The 22435-nt window shown below is 38.7% G+C and overlaps 2 protein-coding genes across 2 annotated transcripts; both read left to right on the top strand.

Annotated features, from left to right (window-relative positions):
* The first annotated feature begins 441 nt into the window (after nucleotides 1–441).
* sft2d1 (SFT2 domain containing 1) lies at nucleotides 442–13537 on the top strand. Its single transcript, XM_085181814.1, has 8 exons — nucleotides 442–708; nucleotides 1287–1373; nucleotides 3143–3225; nucleotides 6885–6966; nucleotides 7231–7266; nucleotides 7352–7410; nucleotides 9967–9996; nucleotides 11883–13537. Exons 1-8 carry the CDS (start codon nucleotides 643–645, stop codon nucleotides 11920–11922), a joined length of 483 nt encoding a protein of 160 aa, XP_085037940.1. The 5' UTR covers nucleotides 442–642; the 3' UTR covers nucleotides 11923–13537.
* Nucleotides 13538–13688: 151 nt separating this feature from the next.
* Nucleotides 13689–17304, top strand: prr18 (proline rich 18). Its single transcript, XM_085181813.1, has one exon. The coding sequence runs from the start codon at nucleotides 14610–14612 to the stop codon at nucleotides 15375–15377; it is 768 nt and encodes a 255-aa protein (XP_085037939.1). The 5' UTR covers nucleotides 13689–14609; the 3' UTR covers nucleotides 15378–17304.
* Nucleotides 17305–22435: the final 5131 nt, after the last annotated feature.

Genomic DNA, 22435 nt, shown 5'->3' with positions numbered 1-22435 from the left:
GAACTAATGCTAAAGTTATTGATGGACTTAATCCCAAGCACTCTTTCCACAAGATAAACCAGTGCGACGACCAAAGATGGTCCGTTGCTTCTCTGCTGGGAAGACAGTGCCAGGTTGTTGTTGTTGTTTTTAATTGTATTTTTTTTTTTTTGCACTGTCGTAATATCTCAACTGGGTGGCGACAAAGCAACATCATTGATAAAAAACAGTAAGAGCGCATTTTCTCAAGGAACAGACCAGAAATCCTTCGCTAATACTGGATATATTTATGTGACTGTAAATCTGTGTTTCTCGTGTTGGTTTTAAAACAAAATAATTAAACAGGGTCAGAAATACCCTTGAGGTATTACTAACCAATCCGCTACGGAGAGGCAACAGTAGCAATTCAAAGGAAGTGGCGTTAAGGAAGTCGCCTTTGAGCTGATCTGGGGTCTGTGATAGAAATGCCAGCCCCGGAAATGGTAGCAAATTGACTGCAATTAAACCGACCCCAAGTCAGTACGTACAAAGGGCAGTACACAGGAAGTCAAACTTATAACAGCTGCGATAACAGTTGTGGGTATAAACCACATAGGTTACAGTCTGAAAAAGAGAACAGCGGGCCGCTTTTTTTCTGGCCAGTTCGCCAGCTAGCTCGTAGCGATGGACAAGCTTCGTCGTGTGCTAAGCGGCCGAGACGACAACGAGGAACTGGGTCTCACTGCACAGGTAGGTACTGCTTGACAGGCTACGCTGCTAATGCTAACGGACTGTCAAGAGAACGGATAACATTCAAACACCTAATAATAAAGCATCGCTTTCGCTGCCTGTTTAAAATTTTGAGCTAATGTTAAGATACCGTTGTCTGCATGCGATTTTATATTCACTGAGTTAGCGGCTTGTAGCAGTTAATAATGAAAAAATGCTATTTTGTGTTAGCTCCGGTTAACTAGCGTCCTCTCGCCGTTTAAAGACAGCTGTCTTGACTTTTTGTTAGCACTTAACTTTACTGAGTCATGTGTATTTATTTGTACCTCTTTTTCACGCGTTCACGATAAGGAGGAAATAAGGTAAGGTAATGCTTTCGAAGTCTGTTTATTGGTGTTTTGTATTCTACACTTTTTTCCTGCTTTTATTTTTTATTCTTTGCAGATTCTACTTCAGTTATGTTCTGTATTTCTTAACATATGCTAGCATAATCCCTGTTTGTGGTGTAGCCGCTGTATGATTGATTAGCAGGAAGCCCGTGGGCTTTTTCTGCAGGTCACTGGGTCTGTCTTGTGACATCCTCCCATTGTTCTCACCAGGTCCTTGATGCCAGCACTCTCAGCTACAGCACCAGGGTGAAATGGTTCGTCATCTGCTTTGCTGGAGGCATCCTGTGTTCAATACTTGTGAGTGTATTTGTCAGGCAAAATTTATGTTGTGTCCTTTTTGCCTTCATACTGACCAAAGGAATGTGGAGAAGGCATTTTTTTTCCTCTACTGCCGCCAAAGCAATTTCCTCTGTTACTCCAGCAGATCAGTACGATCAACTCCTACTGTCACTTATACTTAAGTAACCCACATCGGGTACATAAATCTTACTTATCAGTTTGTAGCCTTGCAGAAGAGAAGGAGGAAACTTGCTGTCAACAGTTTGAAGCCACTGCCATTTTTCACACCCATTGTATAGGTTTTGTTTATAGGTGGTAACATTTACAGTTACCACAATCGTTGTAGAAAATCTAGCGGCATGAAAACGCATAATATTTAAGTCTTTAAATGTCCTATTTTCAATTTTTTTGTTGTTTTTTCTGGCTGCTCACACACTGCTAGCCATCACCGTGTTTGCAGCAATAACTAAAATACACATTTACAAACCTATTGCTGCTTGTCTGATTATATAAATATCACTAAATGCAGCAGTGTCTTTGCAGAATGAATATCTATCCAGATTTTTTTTTTCTTTTTCCCAGAATCTTAGCTGCTTCATCTTATTAGAAGCTTCTTACAGCTGCTCCCTTATTCACATTTGATTACCTTCCTGACGCAGCCCCAAAGGGGATTTGTATCTCCTCCTGATGTTAAACGTGTTAGTCTTATGTGTGAACAACCACACTGTAGAGCCACCGACTATTTTATCTTATTGAAATTATTAATCATAACTTTAGATAAGGCTGAAACCCTCACAACTTATCAAAAGAAAGATATTAGTGTTTTATAATCTCTTCCTATGGCTAAACATAAGCTCTGTTTACAATTGGACTGCAGCCAGGGGTGTTTCCAGGATGTTTTTTTTTTTTTTTTTTTTTTTTATTATTTGGGTTTCACAGGGGAGACCGAGAATGCAGCAGTGGCGATAGGGAGGCACAGGAGATTAGAATGTTTAGTCGGAAATATTTAATGCAAATCGTGTATAGAAAAAGTATTTAGACTTTTTGCTTAAGTAAAAGATTAAAGTAATGTAATAATTCGTATGATGTTCAACCAAATATATTTAAAGTACCTATAGTAAAGTACTCTGGGGTAATGACACTTTTTAGAATTATTTACATGATATTATTCGATTTATAATGATTTATTTATTGAAGCCTTTATCTTTCTAATGAATACACTTGTTGATTATTTTAATTACTTACTTATTAGTTGGTAGACTGGTACTATATAATAGTGTAATTAATCTGCAAAATAATAAATAACTGAAGCTTTAAAATGGATAGTCTGGCATAAGAAGAGTAATAATCACATTCAGAATTTAGTAGAGTAAAAGCAGAAAACGGCGTAGTACTAGTAAAAGTAATTAAGTAAATATTTCAGCAACACTAGTGCCACCCATGCCCCCTTTTAGATATGCCCCTGACTGCAGCAGCGGTCCAGTAGTACTAAAGTCTATTATAATCCAAACCAACCTTATGGGTTTCTAACAGTAGGGGGAGACAAACGTGTTTCAGTACAACCACAGGACAGCCACTTCTGCTCTTTTTCTTTTTTCTCTCTCTTTTTTCCGCAGAATTTTTAACAGGGTTATTAACAGTTAACCCTTTAACCTGGTTAAGTTCTAGGTCTCACTTAGTAGCTATTATATCTGTTTATTTTTGCCTCCTACCCTTGCTGAAAAATGGTGATATGAATTTGTGTAGCGGAATTATTTTTTCTTTTTCTTTTTTAATCTCTTTACCAGGGCACAGCACTGCTGTTCCTTCCAAGTGGCTTGAAGCTCTTTGCAGTCTTTTACACACTAGGGAATATTGCAGCTCTTGCCAGGTAAGTCCAGTTTAATTTTAAGTGTTACTGGTATTGTACTGTATTATCATCAGCCTTTTGTCATCAGTATGACACACTGCAAGAAAGCAACAAAAGAAAAAAGTCATCTTAAAGGTTATATTGTCACTCATGGCTGGAGTATCTTGTGACAGTCATATTTCTTTAAGGTTTGCTTTGTGGTGACTTTCTGTAGTGTGTGTGATTTATCAACATTGTCCTTGTGTTCATTCATAACCTGCTGCTCTGTTTGCAACACTGTGCCTGAAGAACTATGAGATGTTTTCAGCTCATAATGAATGACATTGTTACATATTATTGTCAGTATGAGTTATACAGTTTGATGTAACAAAGCAAGTAATCTAATCTTGATGAAAGCATTGTCATTTATTAAAGTTGTCACTCCTGTGCAGCTCTGATAGCAATTTTTAGGTTTTCCAAATTTTATAAGAACGCACTTTGTACAACTTTTAGTGTTTGAAATTCAAAGACCTCTAAAGTCTTTGAATTTCACCATCATCAGTAATAAATACACATTTGTAGACACATTTTATTACAGCAAACTTGCGCTGTCTTTTCAGACCTCTTATCAAATTTGTACCCATTTTATTTGAATTCTATTTCTTCAGTTAATATGTACTCTCAATCCTTGAAACACTACAGAGTTTGCTGCTGAAAGTATACAAACTAAAACTATTGGGAGCAAGTCATTGGTGTGGGGCTGCCTTGTTTTTACTGATTCCTTTACTAGCATCATATTTGAAGTATAATGTAGATTCTCTGCTGATATTGTAAACGTATAAGTAGACCAGTTTAAACTTTCAATGCTTTAGTTATCAGTTTAGGAGTGAAAATCAGTACAGAAAATGTACTCAGCCATAAAATAATCGACTGGAATTAGAATGTTTATTTCACTGCTCTGTAATGATTTTCTACAGCATTCATCTTTCATATTTTACTGGTGTTTACATATTGTATGTTCTTTATAGATTGTTAATCACCTAAAGTCTCTAGAATGGGTGGCATTTTCTCTCGCAGAAGATTCTTAAGATCTGTGAAACACACCTTTTAGATTGGTCAGATCCTGCCAACATCACTCCTTTTATGTGAACATGCAGGGGAAACCCTGGGTTAACTTAGTGAGTTGGAGAACTAGCTTCTTTTGACCACTTATCCTGAACGCCAATGTTAGGGTAAATGAATCCAGATAACCTGGGTATGTTGCACTCACCCAGGAATCTGTGAGTCCTTACTGACACTGTTATAATTATTCCTTATTTTGAGACCATGAATATTATCCTTCTAACTGTTAAATTAAAAAAACTGCGGTGAAAAGCTGGAATGCATAAGAGTTGTCAGCAGAGGTCTGCAAAAGAGCTCCATCAAAGTGTTGTGCAGTTACGTAGGCGAGGTGTACATCAGGTTTTGACATAAGTTAATTCGTAGAGCTTCACAGGGGTTTGCAGTTTACATCCTACCTACAGGATAGGATTCCCACAGAGACGAGCAAGGGCAGCATAGCTATGTGTCTCTAGTAGAGAGTGTTTTTTATTGGAGGATGTGAGTAAATGAGCTCTTTTTTTTTTTTGTTTTTTTTGTATAGGAGCAAACAGCTGTTTTCTTTCCTGTCACAGGGAACCATACTTACAAAGTGTGGTTAAAACTTTAGTTTTACTTATTCGGTACCAGTTTATAAATGGATCATCTTGGGGACCTTCACATAGTTAAGTCAAGACTTTTCAGTAGAGAGAAATCTAAACTAACCCCCTTCTTAAAAATCACATACCAGCAATGTAGACGAAAAAAACTCAATATAAAGCTTAAGATTAGAAATGTATCTTTATAGATGTCACCAGATCTACAACATTTAGATTTGTATTTGTAGATGAACTAAGGTCTAAATCTTACAGTAATGTCTTTGACTTCTTTTGACAGACACCGAACGCTTGATTTGGTGATTGTTATCAGACTGTACAGTCTCTGTTTTCAGGTATTAAATATCCAGAAGGTTAGATGCATCAAGAAACTAGGTCACCTTCTTCATAGCTCAGGTTAACAGTCCAGTGCAAAAGAGTATCATATTATTTTACAGAGCTTAACCTACTTTATAAAAACAGTATGCTGCTGGATTCTTCTTGACAGCCACAGGTATGAAAACAGGAGGCACTATGTGCTGTTTTTAATGACAAAAGAACAAAATTATGTAACGCAACAAAAGCTCAATTTAGCTTAAACTCTGATTTCAAATGTCTATTCAGTGATCTGCCAAAATCTTAACACTTAATGTGTTAAAATTACGTGATCAGTTTTACAGTCAGTGACACACTCTTTTAGGTGCCAGATCTTTTTCCCAGCATGTGCGCCAATCATTAGTGTCTTTAACACTCTGAGGAGGAAAAAAAAAAAAGCCTCCCTCTCAACAGACCAGCAGAGAGAGCCTGCGTCAGCCCACATTACTCTTGTGTCTCATCTAACAGATGTGACGCTCCACGGACTCCCTCTGCCCACTCAGCTCAGCTGAGCCCAAAGCTGCGTGCCTCGTCAGTGGGGAAAGCCTTTGTCTTGTTAAATTCACTGACGTAACACATGCATCATGTAGGAGGTCTTAAGTGTTGGGAATGAAACATTTAAACTGTAATTATCGCCACATGTAGTCCAAATTTGATTTTGTTGGTCACACTTTTCAGATGTTACTCATACTGTGCTGTATGCGGTCAGTGTATTACTCATGTTGTGGGGAACCAGTTTGTTTACAAAAGGGATCTGTCCCATTCTCGTGAATTTAGTTTGGGACTTCCCTGAGATTTTTTTTTTTTTTTTTTAACCCTACAGTATTTATACATTTGTTTGTTTTTTGTCAACTTTTCCTATCAACTTTTTAGGCTTGGACGGTTACATGTACTGCTTTTCCACTGCAGACACATCTCTGCCCATTTACTCTTTTTTCAGTGAGCAGCTGCCCATCAGTTAACAACTACTGTTGTTACTACCAAAGCCTCGTAACCCCCAAAATGCAATTCAAGATGGCTGTGAAAGCAACTACATATTTATTGTATTCAGCCTCTGCTGCACTGCAGATAATCACTGGGGAGGGAAAATGACTACTTAATGCTATGAAGGCAAATTATAATTATATTATAATTATAATAATGATTCATAATTCGAGAGCATCTGTGGAGCATGGCCACCTGATGGGCAGTTATCTGGTTTACGTTTTGTAGTCCGCTTGTTGGCAAAATTCCATTGGCCAATTACTTATCAGCAAGCCTCAGTGAATGCAGGTATACAGTGCTTAAGGACCACACTTTCATACTCAAAACAATCAGCTATCATGTGACATGAGCTATCAGTTTTTACTCTTCTGTAGTTGTAATTGTTGACCAAACTGGAAGTCTTAAAGTAGAGTGGTTAAACTGGAAGTCCTGATAAACGGATGCCGCCTTTGGAGGCAAACGCAGATGAGCCAGTGTGACTGTTGCAGTGGAAGGCTTGAAACTATGAGCTTTTTTTTGTTTGTTTGTTTTCTTAGCTTAAACTTCTGTATTGTTCAAAAGTGATGCATTGAGGGTGTGAAGTTTTTCTCTGCTTGTTTGACAACCACAGCTATAACAGACCTGTTTACTGAGCTTAATCCATCTATTTTTTTTATTGTTCTCCCAAAGCACCTGCTTCCTAATGGGACCACTAAAACAGCTGAAGCGCATGTTTGAACCAACACGACTGATAGCAACCATTGTTATGCTGGTAAATACTGTGTTTTACTATTTAGACTTAGATTATGCAAGACACTGCACAGCAGTTGGTGATTTATGAGTAACGTAACACATTTCACCTTGATAGTGTAGATGTTTTCTTGAGTAACATTTAAATGTTTTAGGGGGTTTGTTTGTTTGTTTTTTACGTTGTTTTTCTGATAGGTTGAAAATAAAAGGAGAAAAAGTAAAACTGTGAACTTTGTACAAGCAAGCAAAAAGTTTATGCAAGCTGATCTCTCCTTTCTTCTTACAGCTCTGCCTGGTCTTAACGCTTTGTTCAGTGTTTTGGGTAAGTATGTTTCAATACAAACAAATCAGTTTGCAGTTATTAATTTAAAGTAGTGTTATTAAATGTTTTTTTATTAACTTTACAGTGGGGTAAAAAGGGACTGGCCATAATCTTCTGTATTCTGCAGTTTCTGGCAATGACGTGGTAAGGATGACTTAGTAGTCTAAACCATTTCAGTACAGTTTGTTCATTATTCACACCTACAGTGATCAGCCTCAGACCACTGACACTTGCAATGAATAACTCATTAAAATCTAACAGTTTGCTTAGAAACCCTAGATCTTATTTTATGTTATACTTCGCAACATAAGTTTATTTTATAGTATTCGTAGATACATCTGTAAGTGAGCCACATATTTGGCTAAAAGTGTAAAGGCTAATACACTTAATTTTAGCCAAGCTATACTGGATTTTATTGTTCAGGGCAAAATGATAGCAAGCACGATCCAAGTATATTGATTAAATTGGTTTACCCTAGTTTGCCAGAGCAGACAGTGACATCTGTTTGAAATGCAGGTTACAGTTAAAGGTGTTGTAATAAGACTGATGGGCAAGAGGCCATGCCTGATTGTAGGTCAGCGTATGTTTGCCCTGTAAAGAAGAAGGCAGGATAGTGTAGTGCTATTTAGCTGTGGGGTTTGGGCAGACAGGCATGGATTGTTTACACACAACACGAAGTGGCTGCCAGCTGTCTGTGGAGTCATTACTATAATGAAAATTACATGTGAACGGTCCAGGGAGAATACATGGCACCTATTAGTCCTTAATTAGTTATCTGTTGTTATGCTAAGTGTGTAACACAAAGAGCTAAACAACCCATCTTTCACTTATAAGTTATAGTGTTTTAAAAACTGTGACTTTATAATGTCTATTTACAACGTCCACAATAATTTCTTTTGTCATTTAACTGCATGTCCTTTACTCAAATGTTTTAAAGCCGTTTTTTCTCTTTTTAGTTCTTATTACATTTAAAATCTTTATAAGTCATGAATCTTTTTCATCTGAGAGTAATGTTATTTTTACTAGAGCATTTTATAATATTTGGCCTTTTTAGTTTGCAGAGCTTAGAAGTTGTCAGTAATTTTGCAAACTGATGAATTGCTTAAGTTTTTCAGCCTGTTGTTAAATTGACTTAAATGTATATCATGCAAATATCAAGCTTACAAGCTATTTGAGCTTTTATTTGACATCCACACAGTCAGTGGAATTAAGCTTAACCTTAGACGTGAATGAATGATATGGATTAGCCTGTCAGAAATTTGTACGTTCACTTATTTGAACATATTTGCACAGCATTAACAAAAGACACTGTGTGTGACTGCATGGAAAAATGAGCCACTAGGAACTATGGAGGAAGGGAATAGCCTGTGTCAGCTTACAATCACACTGCTTTTACACCTACATGTCGTACATTCATTTCCGCTCTGCCTGCGTTCTCAAAGGCATCACCATGGAAACCACAAGTCACACATCCAGAACTCATTCTTAACAGACTGGGGGCATAGTGCACTCCCACGCAGCCGCTCAGACGTCTGTGCGAAGGTGGTTCCGTAATAAGACGTCGCCACTGACCCGCACAGATGGGGTCAAAGTCCAGTCCTTGGGCTGAATTCTGTGAAATGATCATATGATCCTCAACCACAACTGACTGTCAGAAGCTCAAGATAGTTACAATGGTTTTGTTATTAAACATCCTTCTTTGCTCTAACTAAATTAAGATAGTCAGAAGATTCACGTGTAAAAGTGTGTTACACTGCTTGTTATATTTGTTACAGCTCTGCTTAAGACAGATGGGAATTCTTGTCGGTATGCTTGTGTTTGCGCTCTAGTTGATTATTTAACAGTGTCAGTACATTCCTCACATATTTAAAATACATCACTGGCTTCATCAGGAATCTATTAAGCTGAACCTTAGCCGTGATCATTTCCTGGATAGGGTTCTGTGTTTGTTTCATAAGTGTGCCTGCTACCTTTCTGTCCACAATTATTTGTGCAAAGATTACAGTACGTCCAATTAATGTACAATTACATTTTGTTAATCACTGCTAAGTGATTTTTATATTTTTGTTTTTTTGCCTGTACCATTTGGTTCTTTCGCCATCAGAATTGTTGTCTAAAGGCAAACAAAGATGCCCAACGGATTTACTTTACCAAATGGACCATCCCAGCCTTGCCGTATTGGTCTATTTGATTCACCTTTTATTGCTTATTTTATTTTCATTTGCTGAACACGGCACAGACTTGACTGGGGAAAAGAAAACTGAGAAAGAAAGAGGGAAAGAAAAAGAGCGGGGAAGAGGGACGGTGATAAAACTGCTAAGTGATATAAAAGAACCTTTGTCATAAGCATTGTCGTATCAGATTTCAGTTCCTGGAAAGATTTTAAAAGGAATTTACAGGACAACTAGTTAGTTCAACGTATTTTGTTGTAGTGGCCTTAAATAATAAAATAAATGTAAACATTGAATCAAATTTAAAATGAGCTAAGGGACACATTCATTCATTCATTCATTCATTCTTCATCAGTAGGTGAATACTAATGCAAAGGACTTTAAATACAGGTGATCTACTTAAACTGGTACATGACATGCACAGTTCATTCGTAATTAGTATCTTCTTCTACAATCACTATCTGTCCTAAAAATATCCCACCATCACCAGTATTTTCCCTCATCCTTTTGTGTGTTTCTTCTCTTTCAGGTATAGCATCTCTTATATTCCATTTGCCAGGTAAGATGACAGGATTATACTTTGCAAGCTTTGCCTTGATATATGGATATGTGCTCGTACTCTCTGGCGTGCATGACCCTTCAATGAAAACATGTTTTTTTTATTTACGTATTTCTCTTGTTTGCGTCCACCATATGGCTCTAATCCCCCATTACGATCAGTGTAGGCTCTTGGTGTCAAACAAATGGCAGCCTGTTGTTTTCACACCCTCCATGCTTTAGTGCTGTGACATCATTGCTAAATCCATAATATCAAAATGAAGTAGCTTTTTTTTTTTTTCTAAATGAAATAATGCTCTTTGAATCTGATTTGCCAAAAATATTTTCCTTAATGTAGCTTTTACGTTGCATATAATGAGCTTGTGTTAAGCTTTACAGGGTTAAGGCACAATGCAAATTTCTGATTAGATCTGGCTAAGCTGTGCTGCATCAAAGACAAAAAGCCTGCAGTGTCATAAGTCGTTGTCACAGGTGTCTTAATGTTTTGCAGCTTTTCTTTAAAAGCAAAAAAATTCTCCACTGTACCAAAAGTGTTCACTTTGGTGCCATATGCTGTACCACCTCACTGCTTTACCGCCAGGCCAGGCATGAGGTGTGATGTTTTGTCAGTTCAGATGTAAGTTGGGTTATAGCTCATTTGGTCCAGAGCCCCCATGCAACCCCCACCCACTAAGTATCTTGTGTGTTTGGGCAACCCTATAATCCATCCTGACAGCTGAGGGACGTCCTTTTAACAACCTCAAGCTCCCCCTCCCCCAGCCCAAAATATAACAACAAAACGAGGCCTAGACAAAGACCTTTTCCCATGTCACTCCCCAAAAAACAAATTCCTGTAGAGGAATGCAAATTTTATGGCAGGGCTTTGTTTCTTTTTTGTGCTTGATACTAAAATGCTGCCAATCAGCTGCTTCTTTGTTACTGCTGTGTTTCTTATGTTATTTGTCAACACATTTGTGTTCTGTCTCCTTAAGCCTCTTACTTTAATCCATTTTTCATTTAATTCAGACTTGATTGCTTCGGTCTCTGTTGTTTTAAGTTGTTTCTGCATATTTTGATCTCACGATTTTATGGGGTGACACAATGCTATAGTACTTCCCATCCCTGTCTGTGTTCCAACAGTCTCCAATACCTGGCTGGCCACTGCCATAACACATGGCCAGTGGACTTGATCCTTTAATGTATTTTACCTTGTTTCCTATTTATATCCCCTCACACATGCAGAGAGATACTAAAACCTGCTGCCTGTGCACGTCCCACAGCACTTTAAGGCTGCTGTTGGCTCAGACATCTAATCAGAAATTGGGGAAAGCCCTTGAGATACATTTTTTTAAAACACAGAAGAGGTTGGTTTGTTTGTTTTTTAGTTGTTTGGTTTTTTGCTTTTGTTTTGATAAAAACCAAAGCATTTAAGGAAGCAACCCTTCTCTCCTGCGGCCTCCCCTCCTCCCTGTCAGACTGCTCATGATCCCCCTTGTTCTTTTAACCTTGACGGGTTTTGCACCTCCTCCTTCCAATTTCGAACGTGTCTGCAGGCGAAGTCTGCATAGCAACCACTGATGGCAAGAACAAACTGTGTGAAGCGAAATAGAGTAGGCAATGATCTGTGGTTGCCATGGTGACGGATTGCATTGCATCATCCTTCAACTTGGTGTACCTGGGGGGAAAAAAAAGAAAAGGAAGCCCCCATCATTCTGAGCATGTGGTCCCTCCCCGCCAAAACACGCTCACTTATTCACGATGAGCCCCACCCAGATTATCGTAAAAATGGACTCATTGTCGCTTTTAATTTTGTACGCATGGCAGAATTTTGTCTTTGCTATATGTAGTTTTTCCTTTCATTTCTTAATTGCCTTTTTTTCTGTTTCTCTCTTTTATTTGTTTTGACAGGGATGCTGTGATCAAGTGCTTCACGACCTGTCTGAGTTAGGACTCCAAAGTCTACAGTTTCCTATCAAGACTGGTCCTAATATGCAAACTGCGAACAAGAGGCTTTGTAAAATATACATGATACTGTATATACATTATATTTCCAAATTTTTATTATGGCTTTCATACTGTGAAGTCTTGCTTTTTAAGTGTAGCTAAAGGTCTATAACTATCACCAGATAATAGGTATCAGTCTTTTGCTTTTGACATGAGTAATGGGTGCCTTTAATGGTTAATATATTTAAAAATATTCCTGAATTTTCTGAGTGTATTTATGCCATTGAAGTGCAGAAACTGATGTTGAGTCTGGTATGTGGTCAAATACAACAAAAGTGCCTTCTGATTATATACAGCAGGAAGAAACCAGTTCAAATTTAAGTCAGGTTCTATATTTGCATTTTGAGCAGTATACAAATTAATTGTCATCTGGCTTCCTACATGCAAACGTTGTCAGAGCATTATCTCTCTCTGTTGTGCATGCGTGTGTGTGTGTGATGTGCAAAAAGGCTCTGAGATGCTATTCCATGTTTATGTTTTCCACTTGGCAATTGTGTCACTGCTTCACTGATAATGCCTGAAATATGATTTTTTTTTTTTCTACAGCTAAACAGAATTTAAAAAGCACTCAATCTTCAGTGTATCATGTGAAATCATGTTCAAAATGCTTCTCCTTTTTAGGTTGATTTCCTGCCAGATGTAGCAGTGACCCAGTTAATTACGCTTTTCTGAGCATTGTGATTTTTACGTGACCTAATAACCCAATATAGCTGGCATCATGTTCCCCTATACCGCTTCAGCGTGATGGTGTAGCCTTTGAGGATGTGGTTGTCATGACAACCTCCTCCAGAACACTCATAACCTTTTCCTACCCCCATTTGTGGTGCAGATGTTCACATCCTACTAACAGAGGTGTTTCTGCTTTTTAGAGCTCCTTGGGCCAGCAGTCTTGATTCCTTTGCATTTTTTTTAATTTAAACTAAAATGTGTTTTTCTATGTAATAAGAGCATAGCTCAAGTTTTGTTTAGTTTTTTTTTTTTTCTTAATTGCTTTATCAGATTAAATAATTCCATTTCTTTTCTTTTCTTGCTACGCTTATGGTTTTGTTTTGTTTTTTTTGGGGGGGGGGGGGGGGTAGACACTTGTATTTTTGTTGGATTACCATGGGCGAAATCTCCCCTCAGTACTTATTGTTATCTGACTTGGCAGAGACCCAGCAAATCCCTCTCGAAGTAATCTTGGGGGGATAAAATAATTCTTTGAGATGAGAGAGTTTGTCGTCTTTGTTTTTTCTGATTGGTTTTCCATAGCAGCCATTTTTGGATTACACCAAAGTTTAAAGATGAAGGAGAAGAACCCTGACCCCAGCAATCTGTTAGCGTCCCAACTGTTTCCCCTTCAGTACATTTAATCTGTTGTTATGTCAGAGAGAACGGGGATCATGCCTCGGCGAGCACTGAAATTAAACAAGTCTGTGTGTCTTCTTTAGCTTAATGATCTAAGTCTTCTTGCAGAGATGAATAAATAACTTGGCCTGTGTTGTGGTGGGAGCTGCTGTCCCAGTTATTGATTCTAAGTGTCTGAAGACTGTTAATTTTCAAAAAGCATTAAACACACATGCATTTTAAATGTAGTTTTATTTCCCCATCCCCAGAGCAACTGCATCTCATACATGACTTAAAGCCAAGATGTTTCACAAACCGTAAAATATGCAGGCAATAGAAAATCGTTTAATAACTACAGATTAGCAAAAGGGCTCATTGATTTCTGCCTGGCAGAAAGTGCAGATAGAAGCAAAGAAAGACAAAGAAAAATCAATATTGCAGATTATTTGTGTATCCTATGAGATGCTATTTCATAGTCTACATGGCTGGAGTAACAAAAGTGACTGTCAATACACATCAGATAATTGACATTTGAGGTCATATTGACTGAAAGGATACAATGAAACTGCATGCCATTGTTCCTGTGATATGTTCAAGGACACACTGATCTGAGCACCAAGGACTAAACTCATGATTATGACCATAAGTTCTCTTTCTTTTCATCCAAGTATGTTTTGGCAGTGCAAATAAATCAGAGTATTGATACTTTTGAAGTTGTTGAACATTTTGAGTTTTGTATTTCGAATAAAGACGTTATGGGCTAAATGTTATAAGAAGTCTTTTTTTCCCCGGCTTTTTAATTCTTTTTTACTGTGTTGAAATTTAGTTATTTAATGGCATCACTTTTGTGAAAAACATTCAATGATGATTCATAGTTTTCAGGCTCATTATGTCCTGAAAAGCTTATGATAGGCACGATAATGCACGAGAAATGGATCCAATAACTGGAAAGCAGCAGAGAGGCGCTGTGACAGGAGATGAGGGGAACTCTGGGTGGATGTGGCTCATCGTTTGAGGAAGTTGTTGAAAATTATGAAATGACATCATCAGTTTTTTTCACGGCTTTGTTTGGCGCTTCTTGCCACGCCTTCCTGCCGGCTCCTGCATAAAGCGGCCGGGCTGCCTTGTGTGAACCAGTTGAACTCCAGTCAGCGCGGACAACAGGTGCACCGCAACCCCCTCCACCTTGTCTCTGTTGGATTATGCCCGCAGAGCACCGGTCGTCGCTTTACGCAGGGCTTCCTCTTCTGCACTAATTGCAATAATTTGCACGCTTTTATATCCTGACCACTTCCAGACACAACGATGCCTTTTCCACCCATCAGCCTCCACCAGCGGATCTCATCGCCTGGCAGGGAACTATTCGGGAAAAAGAAAGCCAACGGAGTGCCTCCTCAGACTGAGCAAACCAGCAAATCCTGCGGAGAGAGAGGGGGGTCGGATAAGGAGAAACAGCCCACATCTTGGGCATCGGCGAATTTAAGGAACTTGGGGCGAAAACCCCAGCAGGACAAAAATAAAAGCCCCACTCAGAAGCCCGGTGCCGGGCAAGAGACCCAGGGAAAGCCGTCGTGGTTGATGGTGCCCAAACCTCAGGATTCATCTGAAGGAGTCAGGCGCTCCAGCTCCATGGACTCCACGAGACAACTCAGTGGAAAAGAGGAAGGGAAGAAGGAAATTCAATTTACACTCAGTCTCACCCCCGAAGCCATTCTTGTCATCCAAAAACGGAATCTAGAAAAACAAATGATGGCAAAGCAACAAAAGTGTTGCGCCGGCACCGATTTCCGGCACCGGCGAGTTTTTCCATCCAAAAAGACGCACGGGGGGTCCAAGGGCTGCGCGCCGGCCGCCAAAGCGGAGAGCGCGGAGCAGGACATCACCGCCATCGTTAAAATATCTCTGCTGAATGACCAATACAAGTACGATGATGTGGAGTATGAAGACGAGGACGGGGATGTGGATGAGACTGTTGTAAGGAAATGCAAAGAGTGGCTAAAAGGGGTCGAAAATGCCGCTGCTTTGGGAAAAGTCGACAAACTTTCCGCACTTCCGCACCTCAAAGGCTGCTGACACCTGGCTTTGATGTCTTGTTGTTAAGCCGGGACTCTCAGTGTGATGGACTCGTGAACAATGTGTAATTGGTGTAGATCTGTTGCAAAGGCATCCTGAATTTTAATCTTCTCAAGTAAACGTTAAAGGGAGGAAATCCACGTGTCTTCAGATGAATGTCAGTTTGTTAAAGAAATATATATTAAAAAATAGATGTCAAAACGTTTAAAAAAAGTCAATTAATTAAGAAAAAGAATGAAATGAGGAAATTCCATTGGAATCATAAAAAGTCAAGAGGGAATCATTTACATTCCCCATCAAAAACAGGATTTTAAAAGTATACAGCAGTGCTTAGGGCTCGCAGGGATATTTGCTTTGGGAGTTTGATGCCTGTTCATTATTTTATTTCTTTCAGTTTTAGTTAAATACCTTTAAATTCTCGTCCTTTGCACGTGGTTTCTATTTTTTCAGTGAGGCGCCTGTGGATTGGCAGAGGGGTCTGCTCCTTTGTGTGGGAGAACAATAAACTGTCAACAACAGAGCTCTTTGCCTCTGCTCCTAAAAACCAAATTGAATTGTTTATTTTTCCTCTCATAAGAGGGTTATATCCTTTGCAGGGATTTACCAGTGGTGTACAGTATGTAATGTTTACTAAATATTCGTACTGTCACATATCTTTTCAGTTCATTAATTTAAGCGAATTTTAAGTAAAAACATTTTCTTTTTTTAATTATGCAACTGTCTTGATCCTTTTAAATCTTAAAAAAGCCGTATTGTGCTGTGCCTCTTAATTTAAAAATAATAATAATAATAATAATTTGCAGTCATTTAGATTTCTTTTACACTTCTGGCCAGTTTTCAGACAAGCGTTTTAAAGGCTCTTTGTTGCTACTGTAGCTACCTGAGGCCATTTGGGCATTAGTGTTCTAAGCGTCTTAGATTTCCTGTTAAGCAGGGTTCACAAGTGTACTGTAGGGCCCAGGTGCATGACCCCTTTAGGAAATTACCTCCAGACTACCTTACGTATCGCAATGGTATTAAAATCTGGTGAAACGCCACATCTACATGACTAGAGTAGCTCTAGTTTGAAGTGAACTATCCTGAAAGTATGCTGCTCAGGTAGTCGTCCAGGTCAGGGGTGCAGAATATGGTTATTTTAAGAAGGAAAAAAAGAAAAAGAAATAAACCACACATTGGAGTCGCAGATCATTTAAGCCATAAAAAATGGCTTATGCTTTTGGGTTTTTTTTAGAGTCACACCTGCCCACAGTGCATTGTATTGATCGTTAAACTAACATTCAAATGCAAACCTCAGAACACAAATTCAGTTTCTATGCACGGCCAAAGACATATTTGAAATTCCTTTGTATGGAGATTCTCATTTGCAGCATTGTTCTCTGTAACTTGGTAACCAGAGTTTTACTCTGTGTGTGGTACATTTTGAACTCTATTACATTTCAGACAGAGGAGTGTTGTAAGTTTAAGACACGACAGCTTGTTTGGCTCACACACCAACAACTGGTAAGGCATTTTAAAACATATACCTCCGCTCATAACCTCAGGTAATGCTGTTGTTTGGCAGACGTTTTATTAATGGAAAACCCCCGATTTTTTTTGTGTATTGCCTCTTCTCAGTAAACAGTATCTTGGCAATAGATTTGCCATAAAACTGAAGTGCAAAAACCTGCATCAATCAAGCGCTCTTCCCTCTATTGCAGATGTATTACCTGTTGGGGACAGGTGTTTTATATCACACACAGTTGTTTTCTTCTTAAAGGTGTTTTATTCAGGAATGGATTCAAACCTGCAGCAAATAAGCAAGTGTCAAATACATGTCCGGCCATAACTCTGTAAATGTCATTGTACAGTGTGTAATACCACAGACTTTCTCCACTGTGTCATCTGGATAAACAAGCAAAGCTTCTACAATAAAGTGTTTTCTCCTGAATAGATTTTCCCTTTCAGTCTCACAAGTGATTTGGTTGTTGAGTGCTGAGATCATGGCTGAGCCATTACAGCGTGTACCAAGACTCGTTTGGTTCTCCATGGTTCCTGTAGTGATATTATCAACTGGCTTAGTGACCAAAAGTTGTGTAATCCTCTTCTATTGTCTCATTTCTATTGCGGTCTTGTTTGTGTGTGTCTCTCTGGTATTCATTGCTGGCTCATATGGGCCTGAAAGCCAAGCTATTCACGAGTGAGTCTGTCCTGGGGTAAGAACTGCATCATTATCTGTGAAGTAGCTAAAATGCTTGTTGTCAATAGGAAAAATGCAATTTGAAGGATTGGGGGCAGTTGCAAAGGGCGGCTTGGATAAAAGTGGAAACTTTATCTTTAAACCGCCCTTCAAGCCCTTTTGTTTTCATCTGGGTTGTGAAATCCAGACCAAGCTGGACTTTTTTTTCACCTTTTGCCACAAACCATTTGTTTACACATGAATCCATCCAATCCAAGTGACACTTTTGTTTCTAGATTAGGAGTAAAAAAAAAAAAGAAATAAAAAGAAAGGCTGCGGGCTTTCTGTTCACCACACTGTACTGTGATCACTGTGTGGGAGAGTGGCGCGGTACAGCAGGGCAGCTTCATTATCCTCCCCTGATTTATAGTGGCAGGGAGCACAGATGGATGCTGCCTTCACTGTGTCACTGACACTTTGCACACAGCAGAGAGAGCAGAGAACTGCAGGTCCCTTAGCTGTGCCACGACAGCATCACTGTGGCAACGGAACTGATAAATCCCGTGTTTCCAGCAGCTTTTGTGAGGAAGGACAAACCCGACATTTCCTGAACTGAGTCGGCCAATAAACTTTAGTGTTGTGGTCATCCAGGGTGAACCCCTCAAGACTGAGGCCTTTTTGCCAGGAACAAGGCAGCCTCAAAAAGAAGGCTTTGATCTGAGAGTGCTGTCCTCCCACAAAAGCTAAAAGATGTTTTATTCTTCGTTTAAGGATTATATGAGTGAGAGTAATCTCCTTTGGCATGTGTTGTATAACTAATAATGAGGACACCAGGGGAATGAAGAATATATGTGGGCATGTTTTCATGGTTTTTTACCACCTCAGGACAGAGTTACAATGACAAATACATGCAACACAAAGGGGGGACATAAACGTTGTATAAAAAGGCACAAACCTAAGCTGTCAATACACAGCAGCATGCATGCTATCACTCCCATAAGGTTTGCGTTCCTTTTTTGCTTTTTATAACACCTACCACATCCTGCGCTCCTTTTTTGGTTTCACATTTTCTTTTTGCACTTTTACCAGATTTAGTGCATTTGAATTAAGGTGTATTATTAGAAATCTGTCCACAAACCTTCCCTGTGCAGCATCTACTAGGAACCATTCATTATCTGGATTAAGGAAAGGACACTGCTGCCTGATGATATGCTCAGAGTTATCTAGAGCCACACTGAAGATCAGGGAATAGGATGAAGACTTAGTGGGAGTGAAGGTGGGCATATTCCTGCAGCATATGGTCTTGTTTCTTTTTATTTACTTATTGGCTGCGCATTGCAAGAACACAATGTCAGGATGTTGTGTGGGAAGATGCTCTTGGCAAACGATGGGATTACAAAAAACAAAAAAAACATTCTTTTTTAATCCTCAGGCTCCCACAGCATCTAAAGTAGGTCTTTACTGTTGATAGGCAGGGAATAAAGTCAACGCTCCGGAGGAGGAAGGCAGCTCGTCGCAGCAGCCAATTCTCAGAGAAAAAGGCCAGGACCTCCACATCAAGCACAGCTGGAACAAGTTATAAAATGATGTAATTACGCTATAATGTTTAAGACAGTTTGTAATCATTTAGTTACTCATTCTGCATCTGCAGAAAAAACAAAACAGTGAGAGAACAAAGTTCTTTGATCACGATAATCACAGCAGTCACTTTAGCATGTCCACATCTTTGGTCGGTACTAAAACACTTGTCTCTGTTTTATGTTTTTTAAACGGTTTCCATCCGCTTGGTGTCTTTTTATTTGATTATCCTACAGCGCCATCTAGAGGCCTACATGAACGCCTCTGCGATGCTCTCCATTGCCGCTGTGCTAAGCTACTGGAAGGTCCACTCACAGAGGTCATGGCTTCAGCAGAGAAATGAGACAGCCGGAGCAAAGTCAGAGAATAAAATATATAAAAATATATATATAAATAATATGACTGTGTGAAATTTAAATTTCTGAGTTTCTCCACGACTGTGAATCTGACAGTAATTCAGGAAAATCCTCAGCTGAACTTTGCAGTTTAAAAAGAATAAGAATCAGGTCAGAGCTCAGCAGCACCGGCTTCTGTGTTTGAAATGATTTGTTTTTTTTGGTCCTCCATAAGTGACCACCGGTCCTACAGAAGCTTAATGCACCGAGAAAAATGAAAAAATAATTAATTAAATAAATTGTATGAAACTGGATATATTACAGTGCACTTTGAAACAGTCAAGGTGTAAATTTTAGAATTGGCTGCACTCAGTAAACAGTGGCTGCGTTCATTTATGGCTGAATTCAGTGAGGTATTATTGATTCCTCTTATTTGTCTAGTGAATTGGGCTTTGTTTTAGCACGTTGCTCTTTTAAGAGAGCCTGTGCTGTTCTGGTTTGTGGGCCTCTTTTAATGTGGCGACGACATTAAATGTGACAAAGTTCTGCTTACTGAGATTCACACGAGCCTTGTATTTTAGCATTTGTAGACTAGAAAAGTTCCAGATGTAAAGCAAAAACTCAAGGTTTCACTTTCAGCTTGTTTTAACAACATCAACTTCACATTCTCTCTTTTTTCCCCTAAATTTGCACTCACATAGGTAATATACTCACAGCAGCAGTGAATAAATGGATCCTATAAATGTAGTGCACAGTATGGGTGGTTTTCTAGACTAAAACTAATCCGTAGCTACTGTAGTGTGAGCACGATTTAGTCAAAGTGCAGATGATGATCAGATCTTTTTAAGTTGATTCAATGGAAAATCATTGTTTTCAATCATTGTTTTCAATCACTATCTTTATTTAATATTTATTTATATATTATTATATATTTAATCAATATATAATAATATCATCAATATTTTTTTTAGCATTTCATAATTAGGTATACGTGTTTCTTGGTTTATAATATTGATGTGAATATTCATTATTGTTTTCCTTTATTTATATTGCAGCTTATGTAGTCTTGAAAATGTCTGTCTGCAGCTACTGTGTTGTACTGTGAGTGACTTTGATTTTGACTTCCACATGTGTCTTCTGACTGGGTGTAAAGAGAGCTATACTCTTCACAGGGTGCCTGGATAGAGGGGGTCTAATGGTAGAGAGATCCTGTCTTATCTTCCTATCCTGTAAAGGTCAGGCTTCTTGAAGGGGATCTAAGTGTCCTCTGTAATGACTTCCGCTTAAGTAGCAGGAGGAGACAAAAGAGAATGCAATAAATTACTTCAGAGGCCCTTTGGAGGAATCTTTTGCTTCAAATTGCTGAGCAAATAAAACTACCCTTTGTTTCCTCAGAAGATCGGGCTCTGTTAGACATGGAGGTGAGGCAGCAAAGGCCAGAACACCTGCTGGGGCCTAATTGGTCCCGGCTACTGTTAATGGCTTCCTGTGGCTGCTTGTTTACTGCAGCACATTGACTCTCACCTGAAGCCCCTCCCCACAACCACTCAATACCTGCTAGCTTTGGACCCTACACATAATGTAAATGTGCAAGAGTCTTTAATAATTTCTGCACTGTGGTTCATCATGACTTATTCTGTCCATATTGAGCTTTTATGGGATCTTTGACCTCCAAAAGCAGTTCTCTGAGTACCTGAAAACCTAATTGTCTCAATTACAATATTAACCCACCAGAGCTACTGAGAAGTCTGTGGGATTTCAGGAACAACTGTTAAGTTTTAACCATTATTATTATAACCTTTATTATGAAAAAATATCAGCCATAAACATGTAAAACAAAAAACAAGCAAAATTTTTTTTTTAGTAACATGTCACTGGAACATGTAAAATCAAAGGTTTATTTATTAAAATAATTCATCATTAAAGAAAATATACTAAAACTGGATGCATACCAATCAGGTCGGGGAGTAAACATAAGGCCGGGTTTCCAAAGTATTCAAGTATTTCATATATTAAATGACAGAAAAGTTTCTCTTTTTTCCCCAATATATACTATAGAAATATTTCTGTTTGTTGTCTCTTAAAAAAGACATTTTAGAACATTTAGGTGAATTAACAAAAACTTTGTGGTTTATAATTAAAATACAGTCTGGGAAACAAGCAACCACAACTTTAGCCTGCAATTTTGTTCTATTACACATTTATTCATTACAATTTAACCACAAAGACTCGTGCTGACACATTTATGTCATTTACTACAGCAGCATTTCTTTATCATGTGAAAAACAAACAAACTGAATCATACTGTTGAAACTGTCTTTATTTTTCTTATAGTGAGATGTCTCAGGGAGACACTGTGTAGTTAAACTTCTTTTCACTGACAGAAAAGGATTCACTGATCTGGCGCACGTAAGACCAAAGTGGGCTGTATGTGTTTGAATCCTTGAATCAAGTCAGTTTCACTTAATCAAATTCCATTAAATGTATTTTTTTGACATTGTGCTTATGTAACAAAATCACATGGAATATGTATTTGCAAACAAATTATTTAAAGTTAGCATTTTGAGCATAAATATTTTTTGAATGTAGCATCAAATGTTTATCTATTATTCCTATAGTCTTACAGTAGATTCCCAAAATCTCAGGACCAGCAGTATGACTGGAGTTTTAACTTTCCAAGATCCACTCGCTGCTGTGGTGGAGGGAGATGCTACTCGGCTGCGGAGAGCCCTCTGGGCCTTTGTTTGCACTGCAATCAAGAACAAATAGTCGGTGTCTTGTTTAGCATGGACCCGCCTGTAGGAGAGAGCTGATTACTCACACAGAAGTGAGATGACCAAACACAATCTGAACCCTCTGCAGTGGAAACCCAACTGCCCTGGCAGCGCCTCGGACTCTTGCAAACATCATCCAAGAGGGAAATGTTGCAATTATGTCCACTGCAAAAAAGACGCAGCAATTGGGCCAGCGGTGTCGCTTCATGCCAGCAC

This window comes from Neolamprologus multifasciatus, chromosome 13 (genome assembly GCF_963576455.1).
Source record: "Neolamprologus multifasciatus chromosome 13, fNeoMul1.2, whole genome shotgun sequence".
NCBI lineage: Eukaryota > Metazoa > Chordata > Actinopteri > Cichliformes > Cichlidae > Neolamprologus > Neolamprologus multifasciatus.
This window is presented reverse-complemented; position numbering and strand designations above follow the sequence as displayed.